Source organism: Eptatretus burgeri, chromosome 7, assembly GCF_056783735.1.
Source record: "Eptatretus burgeri isolate ZD-2024b chromosome 7, Ebu_testis_v1, whole genome shotgun sequence".
Taxonomy (NCBI): Eukaryota; Metazoa; Chordata; class Myxini; order Myxiniformes; family Myxinidae; genus Eptatretus; species Eptatretus burgeri.
The window spans coordinates 21649432-21671562 of NC_140967.1; the positions used below are offsets into that span (position 1 = coordinate 21649432).

The 22131-nt window shown below is 45.5% G+C and overlaps 2 protein-coding genes across 7 annotated transcripts in view; both read left to right on the forward strand.

Annotated features, from left to right (window-relative positions):
* Window positions 1–22131, forward strand: part of AFTPH (aftiphilin) — a 51479-nt gene that overhangs the window by 24020 nt on the left and 5328 nt on the right. For 3 of the 6 annotated variants that reach the window (XM_085887641.1, XM_085887642.1, XM_085887643.1), the window contains 8 exons: window positions 1–571; window positions 717–937; window positions 1902–2028; window positions 7239–7295; window positions 9377–9502; window positions 9596–9656; window positions 19530–19616; window positions 19961–20072. The exon at window positions 1–571 is cut by the window's left edge and continues 1238 nt beyond it. In XM_085887641.1, coding sequence (XP_085743767.1) covers window positions 1–571; window positions 717–937; window positions 1902–2028; window positions 7239–7295; window positions 9377–9502; window positions 9596–9656; window positions 19530–19616; window positions 19961–20072 — 1362 coding nt within the window. The remainder of the gene's footprint in view (window positions 572–716; window positions 938–1901; window positions 2029–7238; window positions 7296–9376; window positions 9503–9595; window positions 9657–19529; window positions 19617–19960; window positions 20073–22131) is intronic. The other 3 variants (XM_085887645.1, XM_085887644.1, XM_085887646.1) reach the window with 3 other exon arrangements.
* Window positions 13614–14617, forward strand: LOC147022810 (uncharacterized). Its single transcript, XM_085887647.1, has one exon. The coding sequence runs from the start codon at window positions 13633–13635 to the stop codon at window positions 14611–14613; it is 981 nt and encodes a 326-aa protein (XP_085743773.1). The 5' UTR covers window positions 13614–13632; the 3' UTR covers window positions 14614–14617.

A 22131-nucleotide genomic window follows, 5' to 3' on the forward strand; every position in this document is an offset into this window, starting at 1 on the left:
ACTCTGTATGAATGTTGAAAGTGAATCGACTGTTGTATCAAGTAGTTGCGTTGAGCCGTGGCCGGCATTACGAAGCAGTGGCCCATGCACTGACATGACGGACAGCGATGCTGATCATTTTGGAGAGGCCAGTGTACCTGATGAGTGTATCGAAGCTTTTGGATCGGCGTTGGCGGAAGAACACGGAGAAGAGAAAAAAGTTTCATTAGAAACGGTTGGTTGTAACGTTCCGGTCATTCAACCATCCAAGCAAGTCTCTCAAGACTCGAACGATTTCGGTAGTCTGGTGTCTGAGGTCCAAGAACCAAGGCAAGCCAAGAAATTTGATGAGGATTTTGAAGAGTTCGGTACAATGTCGCATTTCCAACATGCTGTTGAGTGTTTTCCAGATTTCCCAACAGAGGGAGCTTCTGGAGCGGCTCCAAATGCAGAAGGATGGGCAACGTTTGACTCGAGCAAAATTGCAATCGATGAGTTTGGGGCACATGACGCTGACCATTGTCCGAGACTCACCGAGACAGAAATGAGTACAGCTCCAAACAAAACCACACACCTGCAAGGCAGCGAATCGGTAATATATAGGATATTTTGTTGGTTATCTTTACAGTATAAAACCGAGTTGAACAGCAAAGCATTTGTTGATTAATAAGACTGGGTCCTGCGTTATGATGTACGCTCAATTGAGTTTGAGTCTACAAGTCACTGCATTTACACAGGTGTCTCTGCTGCAGCGGCTGGAGCGTGTCTTCAGGGTTTGCTTCCCTTGCCCAATGCTTCCACCTATTGAAGAAGACATTCCTGTTCTTCACCAGATTCTCTCGGGTGGCCCAACGCCAAGGCAACCAAGCCCAGACGAGATCGCAGAATCCCAGCCTCGTACCACGGAATCCCAGCCTCGCACCACGGAATCCCAGCCTCGCACCATTTTCCCAACATGGTGTGAGCCGGCCGGCGACTGTCCAAATTTTATAATAACTGGCTGGTAGTTTATAAAGCCGGATTCAAACCAGTTAACTTTTGGCATATCTGCATCTCCATTTCTTGATAAACAATTGGCGATCACTTGAGGTGTGCATTCTCTCAACGTGAACTTTTGTCATCAAATTTTCAACAAACCCTTATTATGAGACGATGGAGAAGACCAATTAATAATTGGGTTAAAATGTCGAAGGGCAAAGTCACATCAAGTACAAATAGGCTTTATTAGCCCATCCGCTGCGTAACGTGAGACGGCCAGGTTTTGTAATCGCTTCCTTGTGTTTTATTTTTTTCCGCTTGCATTTTAAGATGCTTTCTGGTTTGTCATTTGAGCTTTTGTCATCAAATTTCCACCAAACCTGGGTTTTGATAATATGGAGAACAATTAATAAATGTAACAATTGTTTTTTGGGGGGGAGGGGGGTGGGGGTTTAGCTGTTTTCTTCATCGAGTTCAGTTTGAGGACAACGTGGACCTGGCTTTTCATTTTTGGGTTGCTTTCTAATTCAGGAGTGCATTGACAAGGAGCTGTATCGTGGAATTGCATCAAAAAGGGCCATGATATGATGGTGCCAATTTTCATGAACATCAAAACAATGATTTGGCTTTTAAATGTTTTTCAATATCTTTCTGCGTTACACTCATCTTGGCTTCGTTATCATGAAAAATAATACATTGCCTTTTTCGTGTTGAAACATTTATTTTTATTTCTGAAATAATTGCATCTCCTTTACCAATATATAACCTCTTCCCTGGTTTGAGTCTGAAACTGAATTTCAAGCAAGTTGCGTCGTGGTGATGTAAATGGTTTACAGTTAAGACTATGCATGTTGATGACTCGAACAAATGCTTGGATGCATGAATTCTTCGAATCGCCGTCATTTCTGCTGTTTCTGTTCATCTGTCCTTTGGTGGCCTGACAGGCCCGCATGCAGTGTCTGGGCTAATCTGCGTGAGCCCGATGAAGCTTTTGGCCTCCGCTACCAATGGGGTGGATCACACAGCAACAAGCACATGCTGAGGGCGCTTGGCATTGACACGCGGAACATTGTGAGTTTGCACTCGTTTATCTTGAGGCTACATGTGCTCAGTTTTCTTTGGGTTGACCTGTTGCGAGACATGGGGGTGGGGGGGTTGGAGGTTGTGGGGAGGGGGGGGATAAAGATTATCGGAAGAAAAAAAAAAAAAGACTGCAATGCACTCGCCATTTGATGTCCTGCATTTTGAATAGGTTTGCTGTAGACCAATTTGCCAGCTTGGATCCACGGATTTGATTAGACCCACAATTGTACATGTGGAAATATGAACACTGGATTGAACAAAGTGTAACGAAAAATATTGTTCAATTCTGTGTTCATGCTGACCCGAATGATTAATCCCCCACAGGATTGCACAATCTTTTTGTTTTATTTTAATTTTTTTGGTGAGTTACCGACTCCTGCAGTTGGGTTACTTTTTTAGTAGGAGGTTGGTGGCAGGATTTGCACTCCGGCCACCGTAATACCCTTCATTCTGCAAAACACAAAAACACAAAAAAATCTGAAAACCCACTCCGTGGGAGTACCTCCTGTGCAGCTTCCCTTCGCAGGGCAGCTCACCGGATGACGGGATTGGGGAAAAGCCTTCGGGACCCCCAATCTTTGATGATAGAAGGGAAACCACGGGTAACATCCCTGGGTCAGATTGCGGGAGAGTGTGTCGGAGTGGTGCTGAGGTGTCGTCCACCAGATGGCGGTCTCCTTGGGTTAACCTGAGGTAGTCCCTTCGGGTGGATGCCTGGAATGTCCTATCCCTAAGAGAGGATGATCACCTGTCTCTGTTATCGTCTGAGCTCAAGCGTTTGGACATCGGGATTGCAGCTCTCTCTGAGGTTCGGAGACCGGATTGCGGCGAGATAATGGTGGGTGGTTACACCTACTATTGGTCTGGTCGCTCCGATGGTTACCATACCCAAGGAGTTGCTGTAGCTGTGTCCAATAAGCTGACCCCAATGATAATTGAGGTTACACCGGTCAACGAGCGTATTATGAGACTAAGGATTCGTCACTCTTTAGGTGCATTTCCCTGGTCTCTGTTTATGCTCCGACTGAGGCGAGTGATCTCACCGTGAAGGATGCATTCTACGCCACACTCGAGTCTGTGGTTGATCAGTGCCCCAGACGAGATACACTTCTAGTCTTGGGGGATTTCAATGCATCGACTGGAACTGATTGGGATGGTTATGAGGTGTGTGTTGGTCCCCATGGGTCAGGAACTATGAACCAGAATAGCACTAAGTTCCTTGACTTTGCAAGAAATCATGGACTTAGGGTGGCTGGTTCATGGTTTCAGCGCCCACAAGCTCATCGCTGGACTTGGTATTCCAACGCTGGCGGTGTGGCAAAGGAGATTGACCATGTCCTCATTGACGGTCGTTGGAGGATGATCCAGAACTGCAGGGTCTACCGGAGTGCTCAGTTCCTCAATACTGACCACAGGCTTGTTGTAGCAATTCTAAAGCTACACCTTAAATCCTGGAGAATGGTACCATCCCAGCCTAGGCTGGATGTTGGCAAGCTCAGGGATGAGAGAGTAGCTGAGGAGTTTGCGAACAGGCTGAGTGCACACTTGGGGGGTCTGGGTGCTTTGGGGGGTCCTGAAGAGCTATGGATTACCTTCAAGACCACCTTCCTTGATGTTGCCGGTGGATGTCTTGGAACTCACCGCAGGGCAAAGAAGAATTTTGTCTCTCAAGGAACACTGGATACCATTGACCAGAGTCGCAGGGCCAGGCTGAATGGCAGAGCTGAGCTGTTCAGGGAGCTGAGGTGTAAAACTGTACGTGCACTGAGGGTGGACAAGGAGGCCTATGTGCGAGGAATCTGTGAGGGGGTAGAGCATCACCTATGGACAGGTGATTCTCATCTCGCTTACAGGGGAATTCGCGCATTGCATTCATCCAAGCCCATCTCTCGGAGCACTACAGTTAGAGCAGAGAGTGGTAGGCTCTTGACAGAGGAGTCTGAAGTGAAGGCCCGCTGGGCCGGTTACTTTGAGCGGTTGTACCGGGCTGATCCCCCAGCTGTCGAGTTGGACGTCAAGGGTGTTACAATCCCTGTTGCTGACCCTCGAATCAACTGTGGTCCACCTTCGCTTGTGGAAACACGGGCTGCGGTGAACCAGTTGAAACGGGGCAAAGCTCCAGGGATCTGTGGCATCCATGCTGAACTTCTCAAGGCTGGTGGAAATGCTACACTCGTGTCGTTGCATGCAGTTTTGTGCTCTGCCTGGAACACAGGCATCATCCCAACTGATTGGAAGAGGGGGCCTTGTTGTTCCTCTCTGGAAAGGGAAGGGTGATCGCCAAGACTGCAACAACCACCGAGGGGTGACGCTGCTCTCAGTGCCGGGCAAGGTCTTTGCTCGGATAATTCTTGATAGGGTTCGCCACCAACTGCTTGAGCACCAGCGTCCAGAGCAGTAAGGCTTTACACCAAAGAGGTCAACTATTGACCGTATCCTTGCTCTTCGTGTCCTCACGGAAAGCAGACGAGAGTTTCGGCAGGGGCTGCTTGCAGCTTATGTTGATCTCTGTAAAGCGTTCGATTCAGTGAATCGGGATGTCATCTGGAGGATTCTTGGTCTTCGTGGGGTACCACCAAAACTGATCGATCTGATGTCTGAACTCTACTCTGGTACTGAGAGTGCTGTGAAGTGTGGTGGTACCATCTCTGACTTATTTCCAGTTGTTACTGGAATTCGTCAGGGGTGTGTACTGGCCCCCACACTTTTCAGCACTTGTATGGACTGGATTTTAGGGAGGATGTCGGAGAGATCAAGCTGCAGTGCATCGTTTGGGAATGTCAAGATCTCAGACCTTGATTTTGCAGATGATGCAGTCATCTTTGCGGAGACTTTAGACATCCTTTTGGGGGCCCTCGAGGTGCTGAATGAGGAGTCGGAGCCACTGGGATTACGGGTTTCTTGGGTCAAAACTAAGATCCAGGCTTTCGGTGACATCTTGGATGCAGCTGTCCTGTCTGTGTCTGTTTGTGGTGAGGATGTTGAGGTCGTGGAGAGATTCACTTACCTTGGCAGTGATATTCATGTCTCTGCTGGCTGCGAGTCAGAGGACAATAGACGTCTGGGTCCGGCCTGGGGAGTCATGGATTCACTGGATCATGGGGTGTGGTGCTGCCGGTACCTGTGCGGGAGGACCAAAATCCCAGTCTTCAGGTCCTTGGTACTTCCAGTCTTGCTCTATCGATGCGAGACTTGGACTCTGACCAAGGATCTGAGACGGAGACTTAATTCCTTTGGTACCGGGTCTCTTCGGAGAATCCTTGGCTATCGCTGGTCGGATTTTGTGTCCAACGAGCGGTTGCTGAGAGAGACTCGGATGAGATTTGTTGCCTGCATAGTCCGTGAGCATCAGTTGCGGCTGTATGGACATGTGGCTTGTTTTCCTGACACTGATCCTGCTCACCAGATTCTCTCAGTGAGGGAGTCTCATGAGTGGAGGAGGCCAGTGGGCCGACCACGTGCCTCGTGGTTGCAGCAGGTTGACCATTATCTCAAGGAGATGGGGATGGGCCTGGCATCTGCCTGGGGGATGGCCAGACGGAGGCCCTGGAGTACCGGCGGAAAGTGGACGCAGCGACGCGCTGTTCTGGCACATGCTCCCATACCTGACCTGACCTGTTACCTACCTCCCTTTGTGTTACCTTCGAATTGGTGGTCATGATGATGGCTTGTTTGCCGTTGGTTATGGAGTTTCGCTGTCACATTTGAAGCAGAAAATAAAGCTTAAAATGCATTGGAGTCAACGATGACTTTAGAACTTTGTCACGTGCACGGACAATTATTTTGTCCCACATACATCATACATCAGGTCAGGTATGGGAGCATGCACCGGCACTGAAGGAGTCGGTGAGTGCTGCAATACTGATGTTCAAATGCTGGAGCTCAGATGACAGAAGAGACAGGTGATCGTCCTCTCTTCGAGTGCGGACATTCCAGGCCCCACCCGAAGAGGCTGCCTCAAGTTGACGTGAAGAAACCACCACCTGGTGGATGACACCACCCCGACACACCACCACCACAACCCGACCCAGTAAATTTTCCCTTTGGTTTTCCTCCTATTAAAGAATGGGGATCCGAAGGCTGCCCCAATCCTGTCATCTTGTGAGCTGCCCTGCGAAGGACAGCTGTACAGGAGCTACTCCTTTGGAGTGGGTATATTTCATGTGTTTTTGTGTATTTTGCTGAATTAAGTGTTTTTTATGGTAGCCAGCCAGAGTGCAAATCTTGCCAACAACTTCCTAGGAAGAGGTACTCAACTGCAGGAGGACGTCTGCAGACACAGTTGGGCACTAGACATGGATGGCTGTTGGGTCACAAGGAGCTCTTCCACCCTTTGACAGGTTTTGTTCTTAATCCTGGGTGTCCATATCCATACACCCTCCTCACCAGGAAACCTGGTGTGGGAGACTTTAAGTTTCTGACAATCCAACCATGAAACATGTTTACATGGAACCTGTAACAAGTCACAGATCTGATCTGGCCTGACATGACAAATCATACATCAAGGTTGTTAAAGTTGAAGATGACTCTTTTTTTCACTAGAATCAGATGGGGTATCCATAATGCAAAATCATCTTCGGCATTTGACAAACTAATGGATTCCTCCTAACAGAGGCAAACGCATCTTGCAATCACCAAAACTTAGCAGGTATGTGCGGGCTTTTAACCATGTTACATTTTAAACTAGAACGGCACATGATAAAGCACATACCTCCGTCATGCTGAACAGTTTGCAATTCGTATCCCAGTTTGCGAAATCTAATCAATTTGTCGTTGTTACCCAAGCTCTCCAAGTTTTGTCCGAATCCGTCCACAACTTTTTGAGATTTCTTGCTATACATCGTCGATGGTGAAGAATCACTTAAAAAAAAATTGAGTATCCAGATACAGATTGTCACCAAAATATATAGTGGTGGTTTTATGGGTATAATACTGTCGTGGGAGAGAAGGATCCCTGGAGAAAAATTCCCTTCTACCATCCCTATTTTTTGGTGGCTTGTCCCCAAAAACAGACTTCTTATTTATTTATTTGTTTTGGTTTGTAGCGTCTCCTAAATTTTTGATGGCCTGATGTTTATTTGTTTATTTACTCTCTTTAATCTGCTGGTGCTGAAGCCAAAAGTGGCACATTGTTGTGGAATGTGCAGAAATATATTTTAATAAATAACTGTCTATGCTTTGTCCATTTTCATGTGCAGTTATTTGCGGGGCAGAGGAAACAGCCGGTCCTCATACCTGCATATGCAACAGGACTGGTGAGTTGAAACATATATATATATATATATATATATATATATATATATATATATATATATATATATATATATATATATATATATATATATATATATATATATATATATATATATATATATATATATATATATATATATATATATATTGCGAATTCGCGCCCGCCGGCATGCGATCGGCCGCTCGACTCGAATGGCGGCCGCCTCGCCCACCGGAACGGACAATTCTGTCGTGACCCTCTCGGACCAACGCCGGGAGCTAGTCACGGGTGGGGGGTTAACCTCACCACGATCGTGCCAATTGCCCACCCGCGCAGGATAGGGTCGCTCGCCAAATTGGATCTACCTAAGTACCTGTGCGAATGGTCGACCGGGCGATCGCACCTCGCCGCAGGTCGACTCCGGACACGGGCCGCTTGGGTGGCCCGTTCCTTGCTATCGGGATAACCGAGCAGTGTTATCGCCAATCTGGACGGTTCAGATTAATTACCGCGCGTATTAAGCCCACTACGAACCCTTTACGTGAAGCAGGATGGAGGGTCAATAGAGAAAAGACGAAGCGAAACGGGAAAACAGTTCACACAATGCACATTTATTACGCGACACACGGAAAGCACACATATACAGCCAAACGGTCAAAATGCACATATAGCAGTTAAAACAAAAGAAACAATGACGCAGAGTTACTACCGAATACGCGTACACACGGCAACACTTATACAGTTCTACTTTACAGACGGCGCCAACACACATTTACTCAAAAGCAAAGGAAAGAAGCCACCCTCATAGACAAAGGGGCAGACGGGCCTGTAGGCCAATATGCGCGCGTGACCTGAAGGAGCGGTCAGGCCCGCGAGACCGGGGGGGTCCTACCCGCCTCCTCATGACGCGTTTGCGGATGAGCCGCAGATGTGGCCGCGTGGCTGTGCCCCGACTCCATGCTCTTTGGCGGGTTTCGTTGGCACGACGCTTGGAGTGGGGTGGGAACGGGTCCCCCTTTTTGCACTTTCTCAGCGTGGGGGAAAGGGGGAATTGTTGATGCCCTGGGGAGGGAGAATGGCTGGCTGGCTTAGGTCCCACGACGAGCGATCTCGCACCGTGACCTCGTTGCCGACCGCCGTCCTTTGCCTCTTCCCGCAACTCTCCTCTGCCGACTGCAGACCCCAACTCGCTGCCAGACCGATGACTTCGCCACCCGACTCCACTCTCTGCCCTGCCGACACACACTGCTACTGCCACACTCTCCCACTGCCACACTCTGCTACTGCCACACTCTCCCTCGGAAAGGCCGCTATTTGCCTTGCGGCTCGGTGCGTATCGCTAAACGAGCCCAAGACAGCCCGACGCTCAGTGTTCACAGGTGGTGCGGGAATGGCCGTAGAAGGAGAGAGGTGAGGGTGGTGGAGGGTTTATCGGTGGTGGATTGATGGTTATGGTGCCGTTTGGGAATGACGGTGATGCGATGTTTGCGGGATTGAGTTGTGAAGGTAAAGGTCGTGGCTGTTGGCATTGTTGTTGGTGTCTGAGGGTTGGAGCGTGGTTGCAGTTGGTGACGATGGCTGGCGTGGTGGTTGTTGTGTGATGGCGGTTGAGACGTGGTTGGTTCAAAATAAAGATAGAACAGAAAAACGGCTATCTCAAAGCGTCGCAGCCCAAATGAATCACATAAATTCCCTCTAAACAACGGGTTTGGGGCTAACTACACATGTACTTGGAGTTATCTCACCTACGGGCCCTGAATGGTGGTTTGCGAATTTCCACAGCCGTAACAATATACATATATATATATACATATATATATATATATATATATATATATATATATATATATATATATATATATATATATATATATATATGTATACACATAAAAGAAATGTGAAAGAGAGACCAGAGAAATTTGTCTCTCTTTAAACTTGCACAGGACAAATTGGTCTATAGAATTTGAATATGGTCATTTTGAAGAACTTTTGTGGTTGAACAATGAGCTGCTCACTGATCTGTGACTTTTGCATTAATGGGTGGTGTGCAGTTTCTTTACAAACCAGTTTTATTCATTTATTTATGCTCTCTCTCTTTAACAGGGCATGCTCGAACCAACAAAGGGGATTCAGCAGCCTATGTCGGCAGCCGAAAAGATAGCGAGCATAGCGCAGGCCTCCAGCTTGTCTGAACATAGTGAGCAGAATGTCACGACGGAGCAGACTCAGGTTAGTATTACATTCGATCTAACAATGCAATACTTGCACCAGTATGCGTCGTCCGTTTTTGATGTCGATAACTGTTTTGTCGTGTTTGCATAGGATGGTGCAGTGGCTGCGCAGTTTGACTGGAATGGAAGTGGTTTAACAAACCCTTTGGATGGTAGGTGGACACTACATGTAGAATCAAACAATTATTCTTGATCGTTTTGATCAACAAATATTGATCTTTTTTTTTTTTTAAACATGGATTTCCAGATAATAGGATAAGATTATTCAAAGATGGCGTACTCGATTTTTGAGCTGTTGAGTCTGGTTTTGATTCCTCAGCCGAGTCTTTGCAGGAGCGTTCATCATTGAGTGCACCATTCTTTGGAGGGGTGTTAAGCTGGGTGACTTACCTGCGAACATTCAATGGCTGATGTCAAAGAGCTCATGTAGGCCGGCCCTTTCAAAAAGGTTCGGCCGTTACGTGCGAGTCACATCATTGCCAAATTTCACATCGGTTTTTGCCGTGCCTGGTCTGTGTGCTAATAAAATCTGCTTGGCCAGTGCCGTCCACGGCAAGGGAAAACAATAAATTTACACCTTCCAATCCCTCTCTTCCTGTATCTTGGAGGGAGATAGTCTTGTTTCCCCTGTTTTGTCATCAGTGAGTTGCGACGCTTTGCCGGCTTTTTCCAACTTTATTTGCATGCACTTTTAACTACAGGGAAGTCTGATTTCTCAAAAATATGTTGATGTTCCTTTCTTTGCTAGGCTTTTCCAAAATTTCCTTCCAATAGTCATTGACGATAATGTGAGGACCAATGTTCAAGGGGTTTTTCCTTTTTCAATTCAAATTCGATGAGATGTTTGATTAATTTACTCCATTATAATGCCGTTCTGCGACTAATACTACTGTACTACTTTAACCACCCCAATTATTCCCACCTTGAGGGGTCGGCCAGGGAATGTTTATCGCTCAAGTCTTTCACAAATTGGCTCGACAACCCTGACGCTCTACTGAGGACAGCAGGAATTTGGAATTTGTTCAGGGTGCCGGCGATAAGTCACTCACTCGTTGTGAATGATACCGTGGCATTTTTAATGTCCAAGTATTGCTTAAAGAAGAGTCCTCTCACTTTACGTCCTTCCAACGGACAGCGCCCACATTGCCGCATCGCCCTGTGCACGTTGACGGTTCATAGCTAGGTCGACATTCAAACCCATGTTACATGGCTGAAAAGCAAATGTGCATACCTTAAGCCAGAAAAGAAAAGCAGGCTATCCTGCCAGAAAAGTAGGCCGACACTACAATCTATTACTTAGAGCATGGGCAATGCAATTGAATCGGCAAAAAAAACCCAAAACATGTATAAATAGCTCAGGTTCCAATAACGTTCACAAAGGCATCAATTGGAAAGCAAAAGCCTCGAGGGAATACCAAAGTAATAATACATTGAGTGGACGGCTCGTGCTGGTGTTGTCCCGATGGAAACGATCTCCAAATATTGCTGAAATTGCACTCCAGGGAAATCTTGCGATTACAACGAATCAATCACTTGAGAGTGGTTGTGCATGAATAAGAGATGCAGATATTCATTAACGTATTCATAAAGAATTGATAAATGGTCCATAAATCTTTGTGGGCTCCACCGGATTTTAACTACATCGTGAGACAAGTTTATAATAAAAACCTGTAGATATTGATGGAGCCTGCATGATGCTGCTCTTCTTTTGTTTCGTCTTGTCTGTTTATTTTTGTTTTTGCTGTTTACGATGATGCATTTGCATTGCTGTTGAGCATTATTTTGTACATCTCTCCAGAAGAAGGCTGTGAGTTTTGGCTGATGGCAATAAATTTACTGTTTTGTTGCACCTGGTGATTGACGAGACAAGGGGGACCAGAAGGATGCAGTGTGGAAAAGAGAGAAAATTATCCATTGTGATTTCACCATTACAAGGGTCATCAGGATATCTTTGAGGACTACAATTCTTCTTTTTTTTTCTTTTTTTTTTTTAATTGTAGTACAAAATCTCAGCTCATGGAAGAGCGAGGAGATAGGAGGCAAACATGTAATGTACTGACTGTGAAGTTGCACGTGGATGCAGCAACAAAGGGTGTAGGGTGGAATCTGCAAGTAAGAGGGTTGGTTTCGATTGGGTTAAAGGGGGTACAAAAGATTTCCAGTGGAGATGGGGGATGACATATGACAGGGTGCTCCACCTTCTTTAAAGCCCTGGAAGGAAGAGTGTGAATGAATAGCCTGAGGAGGGCGGTTCCATATACGGGGTGGAAAAACAAAAAGGGGGACCAAAAGAGTGGACGTGGTAAGCTGGTATTTTTGTTGTTTAATCAGGAGGAAGTTGTATTTACCAGTAGTTGGTTAACTTTGAATGACAGAGGTAAACCCAGTCTGTGGCTAGCTTGTGAGACCAGCTTTGCTATATGGTTGTTTCAGGGGAGGTAATGGCTGATGGTGAGGCCTCTAAGTTGAGACCAATTGTTGGAATGTAATTTTTTTTTTAGCCTTAAGGTTTTGGAAATGACTAAAGCAGAAAAATGAATATAGTCCAGTTCACTATGTCCAGAAATATGAGTTCGTTATATTTTTTTGGAGATTAGGAAAACTATACATTTTTGGAAACTTCATAGAATAACGAATCAGAAAATGCATGATTCCATTTTCCCAGAAGCCAATATGGTGGACATCTTGTATTTTTAAAATGGCGACCTTCCAATACTATTTTTTCAATATCTTGATGTCGAGATGACCTAGGATCATGATTCCAGTGGCTAAATCTACATTTTTGGGGGAAATAAATCCAATGGTGATAATTAGAAATCAGTACAGATGATCGATGGCACAGGTTTAGGTCACCATCTTGGATTTTTAATGCGAATAACTGAAGTTTACGCTTAGCTCCTTATCCTGGCTCCTCGGTGACATAGGAACCTGATCCAAGTGGGCATCTGAACAAAAGTGTACTTAGTGCAACAAATCAGTGTACAGGTACATAATCTAGTGCTGGCATTTGTAGCGTTATCTGTGGTGATTGTAATTGCAGTTATTACGTCAGTATCTGCAGGTATTAGAGGAACATCAAAATAATTCAGACGAATCCAGGTGTGTTGTTGTTTCTACGTGGCTGGTGTGTATGCAGCATGTCCAAGCTAATGCTAGTTAGCACATGTTAGCTGTGTTTCCAGGTGTGTCAACTGCAAAGCCCCTCTTGACTTTTTTGTATGTACATTATACCTTACATATTGTATGTGTAGTTTTGGGTGTTGTATGCTAATGGGTGGTGTTTACCTTTCTTTTTGCAGACCTGTATTAGAGCAACATGAGCAAGATGTCTGGAGCAGAGAGACTTGGAGCAGAGAGACAGGGTCAGGAAATAATTAACTGGAAGCTGTGCATACTCTGTCAGTCTGATGACCAAAGTAAAGGACACTTGGGATTACATCCTAGACTAGATTCCTACCAGAAGATACTAGATATAGTAAAGGAGAGAGCCAGCTTGAAAGATGGAAACTATGTTGAAATGCAAAAGTGGCTCACGGACATCAAAAAAGAAACACCATGTGAAGAGTATGCATTTTGGCATCGCTGCTGTTACCTGGTGGTCGTGACTAACAAGGACCACATTCAGCGAGCCCGAGACCGCTGTGAACATGCATTATCCACTGGGTCATACCCTGCCAAAAGACGTGGACAGAACAGAGGAAGCACTGATATGGATGAACCAAGCCCATCTGGTCAGTCTTCCCCATTCACACGGTCGTGTACGGTGCCGCTGGCCCAGGACCTGTGTTTCTTCTGTCAAGAAGACACTGATGAACAGTTATTCATAGTCTGCACACACAATGCTGGAGAAACTCTCAAATCAGCTGTTGATAAGTCCCAAAATCCAACATTCAAAACGAGACTGAAAACATGTATCTCACCAACAGATGCCCATGCAGTGGATGTTAGATATCACAAATCTTGTTGGACAAAACATGTATTCCATGCCACGTGAGATCAAGGTGACACAAAGACTTCATCAAAAGTCCATCCGCTACAAAATGCATGTCTGATTGAGCTTATCAACCTTGTTGATGCGCAAACTCAAAACCAAGCCACCTCTCAACTGATGACATTGAAACCGCATACATGAGAATGCTTGGACCAGACGGTATGGAAAACCATTTCCCGGCATTCACCAGAGGGTGGCTGAAGGAGAAGATCCTTACTGAACTGCCCGGTGTGAAGTCTGTCCTGCAGAAGAACAGAAGAAAGCCAGCAGTCTTGTACTCTCCTGATGCATGCGAGGAAGACATGATACATTCTGTTATTACAAGGGATGACAATGATATGGACAACATGAAGACCATCTTTAAAGCAGCACAGATAATACGCAAGAGCATTGCTGATTTCAAGAAGGAAAAACCAGCAAATGTCATCTCAGTTTCGAGCAACCCCAATGACGTTCCCAGTGAACTGTACACTATGATCCGCTGGATCACAGTGGGTCCTTTGGATGAGCTGGAAACTGAAACGAGGACCAGTGTCGTCGACAGAATGGCACTCACAGTGAGCCAAAACATCCTCTATGGATTCAGGTCCAACAGACAGGTGAAGTACAATTCAAGCAGAGAATCAGCAACCTTCAGGCATCAACATGCAAGAGAAAACCCTCAAGTCCTGGGGCTGGCCCTGACTGTGCATCATGACACACGAAACAAAACGTTGATGGGTCTTCTCAATACACAGGGCTATTGTGTCTCACATGGCCGCACCCTGCTTTTGGAAACTGCTCTTGCCAATGCTGTGGTAGAAAACACCAAACAGTTTCGAAGCCTGTACGTACCCCCCTTCCTGAAGAACGGAACATTTGTCTTCTTTGCTGCAGACAACACAGATTTTGCTGAAGACACTGCTGACGGCAAAGGCACCACTCGTGGAACAATTGTGGCGGTATACCAGAAAGCCGATGCTCCTGAAGAACCAGTTGCCCCACCTCTGACCATTGGTGATGCAAAAAGTCTGTCAGTTACACCATACCATGCACAGATGATTCGTTGTGACAAGCCCAAACCCCAACCAAACAAAAGGACCAGACAGTTTGCAGTCAACAAGGATGGCATCTCTTGAAACTATCAGCTGACTCACCGAGGATGGGCAATTGCTTATGCAGTATCCAGACTGAAGACGGGAGAGAACTTCAGCAAGATTCCATTTTGGGCAGGCTATAACTCACTGCTGTCCGCAAGTCAGCCTGTCACTCAGATTGGATCTCTACCACTGCTTCCAGAGGTGGCACATGAATGGTCAACCCTTCTCACCATGATTATGCAGACAAGTGAGCTGAGGCACCTGGCAGTTGGTGAAGAACATCCTACTGTCCTCTCATTTGACATGGCCCTCGATGAGAAGGTTGTGCAGTTGTTGGATGCCAGGCCTGACTTGAAGCGCACGGTTGTCCCCAGACTTGGTGAACTACATGCCGCCATGGCTTCTCTGAGAGCTCTTGGAGTCTCCATAGAGAATTCAGGCATAGATGACGCCTGGATAGAATCTCACATCTATGGTGCAGCAACAACGAGGCAGATCCTCAAGTGCACACACTACAAGCGTTCTCTCTGGGCCCACATCTTCTCATATGTTGCTCTGTATGAACTGGTACTGGAGGAATTCTTCAGAGAGAACCCACAGCTGAAAGACGTTTGCTGGCAGGCAACAGAACAAGTCGAAGCCGCCTGCTCTGAGGAGGACAAATCTGCAAAGACTGAATCTGCCAAGCAAGCCATCGTTACCCTCCTCGAAGCCTTGGTCACTGCTGAGGTGATTAAAGCATTCAAGGAGTGGGAAGCACAGAAAGTCCAAAATGCCATGTTCAGGTCCATCATGAACTACCTGTACCGAGTGGAGACAGTCCTGTTCTTTGTGGCTGCATCTCGCAGTGCTGATCTGGCACTCCATTTGCAAGCTGCAGAAGCACTCAGCAAGCTGTTCTTTGCTTTTGACCGGATCAAATACAAGCGACTCTGGCCCAGATACATTGCTGATATGCATGACCTCAGAACCAATCATCCTGAGACCTGGAAAGAACTCGAAGCAGGTAATCTGTCAATCACCAGAATGACATTCCATTTGTGTCCATAGGTGTAGACCATGTATGCGAACATCTCAACAAGCAGATGAAGGTCCACTATGGACTGATTGGAATCTCCAACAATGCCAACGCTAGACAGAGGTTCTTCATGGCTACACCCAAACTGTCATGCCTGTCAAGAGAGTTGAAGAGTCAGTTTGGAATTAGAACAGTTGGCAAGAACATGGAGCATCCTGGAATAGGATCTAGGGCCATCAGAAGAGATCATGAGCCAATTGACAAAATTAAGGCTGTCATACTGAGTCATGGCAACCCAGTTACCGCTGAGGGTGACAAGTTGTACAACATGATCACACATACCTACGTCCCACAGGAGTATGTCCCACAGATCTTGAACATCAATGACACTGGGCAGAAACTGTACGAAGACTGTGTCAGAGAGAATCAATGGAGAAATCAGCCTCTGGGCACCAGTGAAGAAGGAGAACAACAAAATGTTCACATCTGGCAACAAGAAGTCCACTGTGAAAATCCGAGACAAAACTGTAAATCTCAAGGAGACCAAAGATCTGTATGGCAGACTGCTGGTACTTGCCTGGTCCAACAGACACATTGACCAGAAACAGGCTGTTGGCAACGATGAGTTCACACAGACACCAAGAGCACTCTTTGCCCCCAATGGGGATATACTGCCATGCACTGACAAGTCAAAGTTGATCCACCTCCTAGAAAAGTTGGTAAAGGAAGACACAGCAGATCAGGATCAACCACAAGCTGCAGGTGAAGCTCCAATGGACACTGAAACTCTGGGTTCCAGTCAAGATGGTCATCCTAGTTGCAAAATTGCACTAGTGGATGGCATGGTTGTTGGCCAAAAGCTGACAAAGAAGCCAGAAATAGTAGTCACGGTCAAAAATTTAAGTGAATGGTTTTACGGCAGACTGATGTCTCCAACCAGAGACTAGGATGAGGTGATTCTGGTGTTTGATACCTACAAGGTGGATTCTTTGAAGCACATCACAAGGGAGAAAAGAAGATAAGGAAAGGATCCAATCCAATACCAAATCAGAGATGACACAAACATCAAGAACACTCCAATGAGCCGCTTACTTTCTCATGACCAAACAAAGGTTGATCTGACGGAGTATCTGGCATCAAAGACGGTAGAATACAGCAAAGAATCCCCCAAGCTTGTCATTGCTTCTGCTGCAGGACACACCGAGAGCAACAGTCAATTGGACTTTGAAGGCAACAACCATGAAGAAGCAGACACCTTGTTGATCCACCGTGCAGTTCTGGCTTCACGTCACAACCCATCCGATGCACAGCTCATGTTCTTCTCCCCAGACACAGATGTACTGGTGCTGGTTCTAACAAATTATGAAATCCTGCTGAAAAATACTTGTGTTTCAATGGCATCTGGGATTTTGGAAGTGAATCCAATATGGAAAGCTCTGGCTGCAGATCGAGCAAAGGCTTTGCCGGCATTTCATGCATTTACAGGAGCAGGCAACACTGGGCGGTTTTTGAGAATAGGCAAAGCTACCTGGCTGAACATCTACCTAAAAGCAGATGATCATGTTGTCAAGGCTATGCAAATGCTGTCTCAAACCAGTGAAGTGACAGAGGATCTGCTATTATATCTACTTTGGCTGAGTTTGTATGCACTGTATACTTACCTAAGGGGATCCAAATCAACAACATCCCTGAACTGAGATGGTATCTTTTCTGCAAGCACAAGGCAGAAAGTGACAAGCTTCCACCCACACTTGGTGCTCTCAAGCAGCATGTCCTACGAGCCCATATCCAGGCCAGAGTGTGGGGTCAGGCAGATATCGCCCAGCAGGAGTTCCTTGACCCACTGCAGAATGGCTACTACAAGGACAAGGATGGCCAGCTGAAAGCAATGACAACTGAGCCCCTCCCAGCACCAGAGGCCATCAGTGAGATGGTCAGATGTCAATGCAAAGCAGACTGTTCTTCACACAGATGTTCGTGCAATTCAGTGGAGCTACCCTGCACGGAGCTATGTCAGTGTAGCACTGACTGCCAGAATGATGAAGACTCTCGGGATATCACATTTGCTAGTGACAGTGATGATGACAGTGAGGACGATGGAGATGTGTAGACAGACATGACAGTTTGCTTGTGTTTGTTTGTGTGTAAACTTTGGGTGTCAAATTCCGAATATCTTTTTTCTTTTTCTGTTCTGTTCAGCTATGCATATGAAAATGCAAGATAGACACCCATACATGTGTCATTGACATTTGTAATTATCACCATTGGATTCCTTGCCCCCAAAAATGTAGATTTGGCCACTGGAATCTTGTTTCTAGGTCATCCAGGAGACGAGATATTGAGAAACTTCCAAGATGGCCGCCATAATGACATCTGAGAAAAAGGAATCAAACATTTTCTGATTTCTTAGACTATAAGGTTTTCAAAAATATGTAGTTTTCATAATCTCCCAAAAATTATAACGAAATTACATAAGGAACCTGACTAATAGTACTCGAGTTTTAGCGGTGATCTTGCGTAGAAAATGCACCGACCTCTTATTTTGTGGCAGGTTGATAAGAGTTTCGCGTTGTTGTTCCTGTTGTTGGTGGTCGATTTTTTGAAATGTGCACCCATTGGTAAAGCAGCTTCAGGACCCCACCCACATTTGTCGCTTGACTCCACCCACCAGGCACCCAGACGAAATGACATGGCCACCATCTTGGGCCTAAGATATCACACCCGTCGGTCTCTGCTGATTATATACTACCCGGGTTTATTGCATCAGATTTCAATTGGCTTTGTGTTGATTGTTATTCATGATGAGGGAACCTGAAAAATGTTATTATATGTCAAATAATAGTAAGGTTTAATCAAGCCCGTCAGAAAGCAACGGTCCTTTAGTGCGCACCGTAATCAAGCGTTTCGTTACATATATATATATATATATATATAGCGTTACATAGTTTTTGAACGGCCCCATATTCGGGTTAAACAATCCCTGACCGTGTGACGAATGAGCCCGTTCTGATATAACTGTGGCAGAGGCTGACGTGGATGAGAGGTGTCGAGTTACCCTTTTAAATGCGCATTTCCCAATCGGCTCGTTACCAGATTTTGTAACAGGTTGTGAACACAGTGCCGTCGTTCTTGGTATATAAACATCTGGTCGTGCCTTTCCAAGAGCCTCAGCTTTATTTTTGTCATGTACAGCAGACCCTGAGGTCGAATATACCCGAGGGGCACTCTTCTCCTCCACCCTGAATTTCCCCTGCCTTTGTGAAACACTGCCCCCTATAAATGCATGGAATCCCCTGAATAATGCTTTTCCTTCCAAACTACCTGGATATCCCCTCTGTGATCCACCATTTTGGCTTGCAGCCTTGAAGTCATCGTCGGCGACGCTTATCTGGAAGCTTGCGAGGGTCGTTTGTGATTGTGGGTGTTTTTATTCCATCAATTTAAGATTTGTTGTGGAATTTATTAATTGCTTCAATTGAACATGAATTAGCATTTTGAAACGATGGACGTATTTATGTGGGCCAAAGAGGTGAAAGCTGTGCTTTATTTATTTTTATTTATTTATTTGCTGGTGCATGTTTGCTTGCATCACTCTGATAACCCAACATGATCGTCCATGAAATGACTTTTGGGTTTTCTTTTTTTAAATAAGATGCCCTCCAACTCAAGCACATCTTGTGGTTAAGAAGGTCATCTTTAATATTTGCTTCTTTGATGTTGCATGTGCCATTCTAATCATGCTATTTTTTTTTTTTTGCTAATCGTTGCTCCGGTCAATGCGTCTGAGTTTGCTGGTGTATCGAGTTTTGGGATCAGGATTTATCTGGTCTTTCTTTCTTCCCATCTCTACTACCTTCCCTTCCCTGTAACTTGCCTGCCTGGAATTTACCACAATTCTCTAACTCTGCATGACTCATTCCCCGACCCACGGGTGTAGTCAACGGGGCTTCCAGCATTCTGAACCTCGATTTCTTTGGGCCTGTGGATGAAACCACAAACTCGACGCAAACCACCTCCATGCCAGGTCAGCTTTGGTCCATCCGAAGGCATTTTTATCCTTTTTTTGTTGTCCGTAGATTTGGTGTTGAAGGTTTTGTTTTGGACCTTTGTTCAGAAATGTATCCGGCCCTTTTGTTTTATCCTGCTGGAGCCCAGGCCGTAAAACCTTAAACTTCACTTCAGCATGAGGAATGATGATGAGATGCCACACTAAAACACTTCTCTGTTTTATAATCGATAATATTAATGGTGAGGAGACGATTACCATTGCTCTTCAATCACCTTGCAATGAGGGTTTTGCATTTATTTATTTTTTGGAACTTTCTTTTCTTTAGCTTACTTAACCAAAGTATGGTTTTGTGGTTACAGGAGTGGACCCAGAGCTTTATGAATTGACCAGGCCCACGGCACCCAGCACGATGAGTCGGGTCACAGACGCCTTTGCCCGGCTCATGTCCACCGCCGACACCACAATCACACGGTTATACTTGATTCATTCCCACTTCGACCCTCCTCTTGTCATTTCCGTTTGTCCCAATCTTACCCGGACCCTCTTTCTTCTTCCTCCTTTATTATTATTATTTTTTTGGTGACGGCTGTAATAAATTAGCTTGAATATTGATTACAATAGCTGATCATCATCTTCATCCTTGTGCGGCGTATGGCTACGGGTACCATCATTTTCTGGGGGTGCAGCTGCGCAGCTGATGCAGTGCCCCTTGTAGGTTAGAGCAGGAATTTGGAATTTGGTCAGGGTGCCGACGATAGCTCGCCTACTCTTCGCGAATTACATTATGGTTGATCAACAGATGAATATTTGTCTTGCTGCGAAACCCTTCTCTCACACCATTTTGCTCTCTTCAAGGTAAATGTTGGATCCCTGTAAAATCTGCCTTTGTAATGCCTCCCTCCTCCCCTGCGTTGTATTTTGGATAGCATTACAAAATACGAAACGTGGTGATATCTGAGAAATCGTATTCAAGGAAATTGAGAGTTCTGCAATTTCACCATTTTTGCGACATTAAGCAAGGCACTACTACTAGAGCGTAGCTAATTACCCAGATGTCGAATTGAACAAAGTGCAACTCCGGTGGAGTTATTTTATTATGTTGATGTGGCACATTTTACGAGTATCGGGCCACTTGTATACATCATGACGATTTTGTAACTGGCTAAACCAATCGAATACCATCAACGCAGTCTGACCGCGTCGGTGCCGCTCTGCCTGTCGTTCATCACGTCCCGGCTTTGTGCGCCGGCGTCACCATTGCACCTTCGGTCTCTTCACTGGAATTGTGGTGGCCGTATTGTAATTATTGTAATCGAGTCATTCACCACATTGCGACGATCGATGCGATGGCAATTCGCGTCCTGCTCATCGGGAGATTCGAGATAAAGGATCGGGAGGCTTGAAAAGGACGGCACCATTTATCAGACATCATTTTGTGCAAAAATGAACGATCGTTTTGATTCGACTTCGTCCTCCCAAGTGTATCCATTTTTCTTTGTGCTCTAATTGTACTTCCGTTGTATTTTGATACGTTTATTGCATCTATTCATTGCACATGCATGGGGTTAGCGTGAGGTTAAACTGAGGAATTTTAAATTGAGAAAGGGTAGGATGAGGGGATTGATGTGGGAAGAGAAACGAAAGACATTTGGGAGGAGACGGATGCAACAAAACAGAGATGTGCGGAGTGTATGGGGGAGCAAACAAACTCGGTCATGTTTGTCCATAGTAGACGTGACCTTTCTTCTATTTATATTTATTTCGGTTAAATTGGGCTTCCTCTCCAAACTTACCTTAGAAAAGGAGAGTTTGAATGCTTTCTGATTCCATTTCAAAACTAGAATGGCATCCGGTAGAGTGCTTACCGACTCTGCCATGTGGAACAGTTTACATTTCGTATGCCACCGATAGGCCGGATCTGGATTCGGACCTGAAGCAAAATCGAATCGGCTTGTTCTCGTCACCTAACCAATTCAGCCACCAAGTTTTGTCATAACTCGTCCACAACTGTTTGAAATATCGTTCTTGGCCTCATCTCTCAATTGTGAAGAATCAATTGAAGTTTAAAAAACAATTTGTAGAATTTGAATCGTCACCAAAATCGAATCGATTTGTCCATGACACACGCACACACACACACACACACACACACACACACACACACACACACACACACACACACACACACACACACACACACACACACACACCCTGTCCACCCAGTTTTGTCATCTGTCCACAAATTTTTGAAATGCCGTGTAGTTTTCGGCCCCGTCTCTCAATGGTGAGGAATCACCTTGAAAATTAAAAAAAAAAATTCTAGTAGTCGGATCCAGATCCGGATCTTCACCGAAATCGAATCAATTCTTCCTTGTCAAACATCCAATGTGTCCACCATGTTTCATCCGAATCGATCTGTAATATTTTGAGATATCTTGTTTCCAGACAGACAGACGGGTGACAGAAGAAGAATTTTGTCTCTCAAGGGACACTGCATACCATTGACCAGAGTCGCAGGGCCAGGCTGAAT

Coding starts and splice junctions, on each gene's coding strand:
- LOC147022810 (XM_085887647.1), top strand. CDS start 13,633: ATGAGAATGCTTGGACCAGACGGTATGGAAAACCATTTCCCGGCATTC.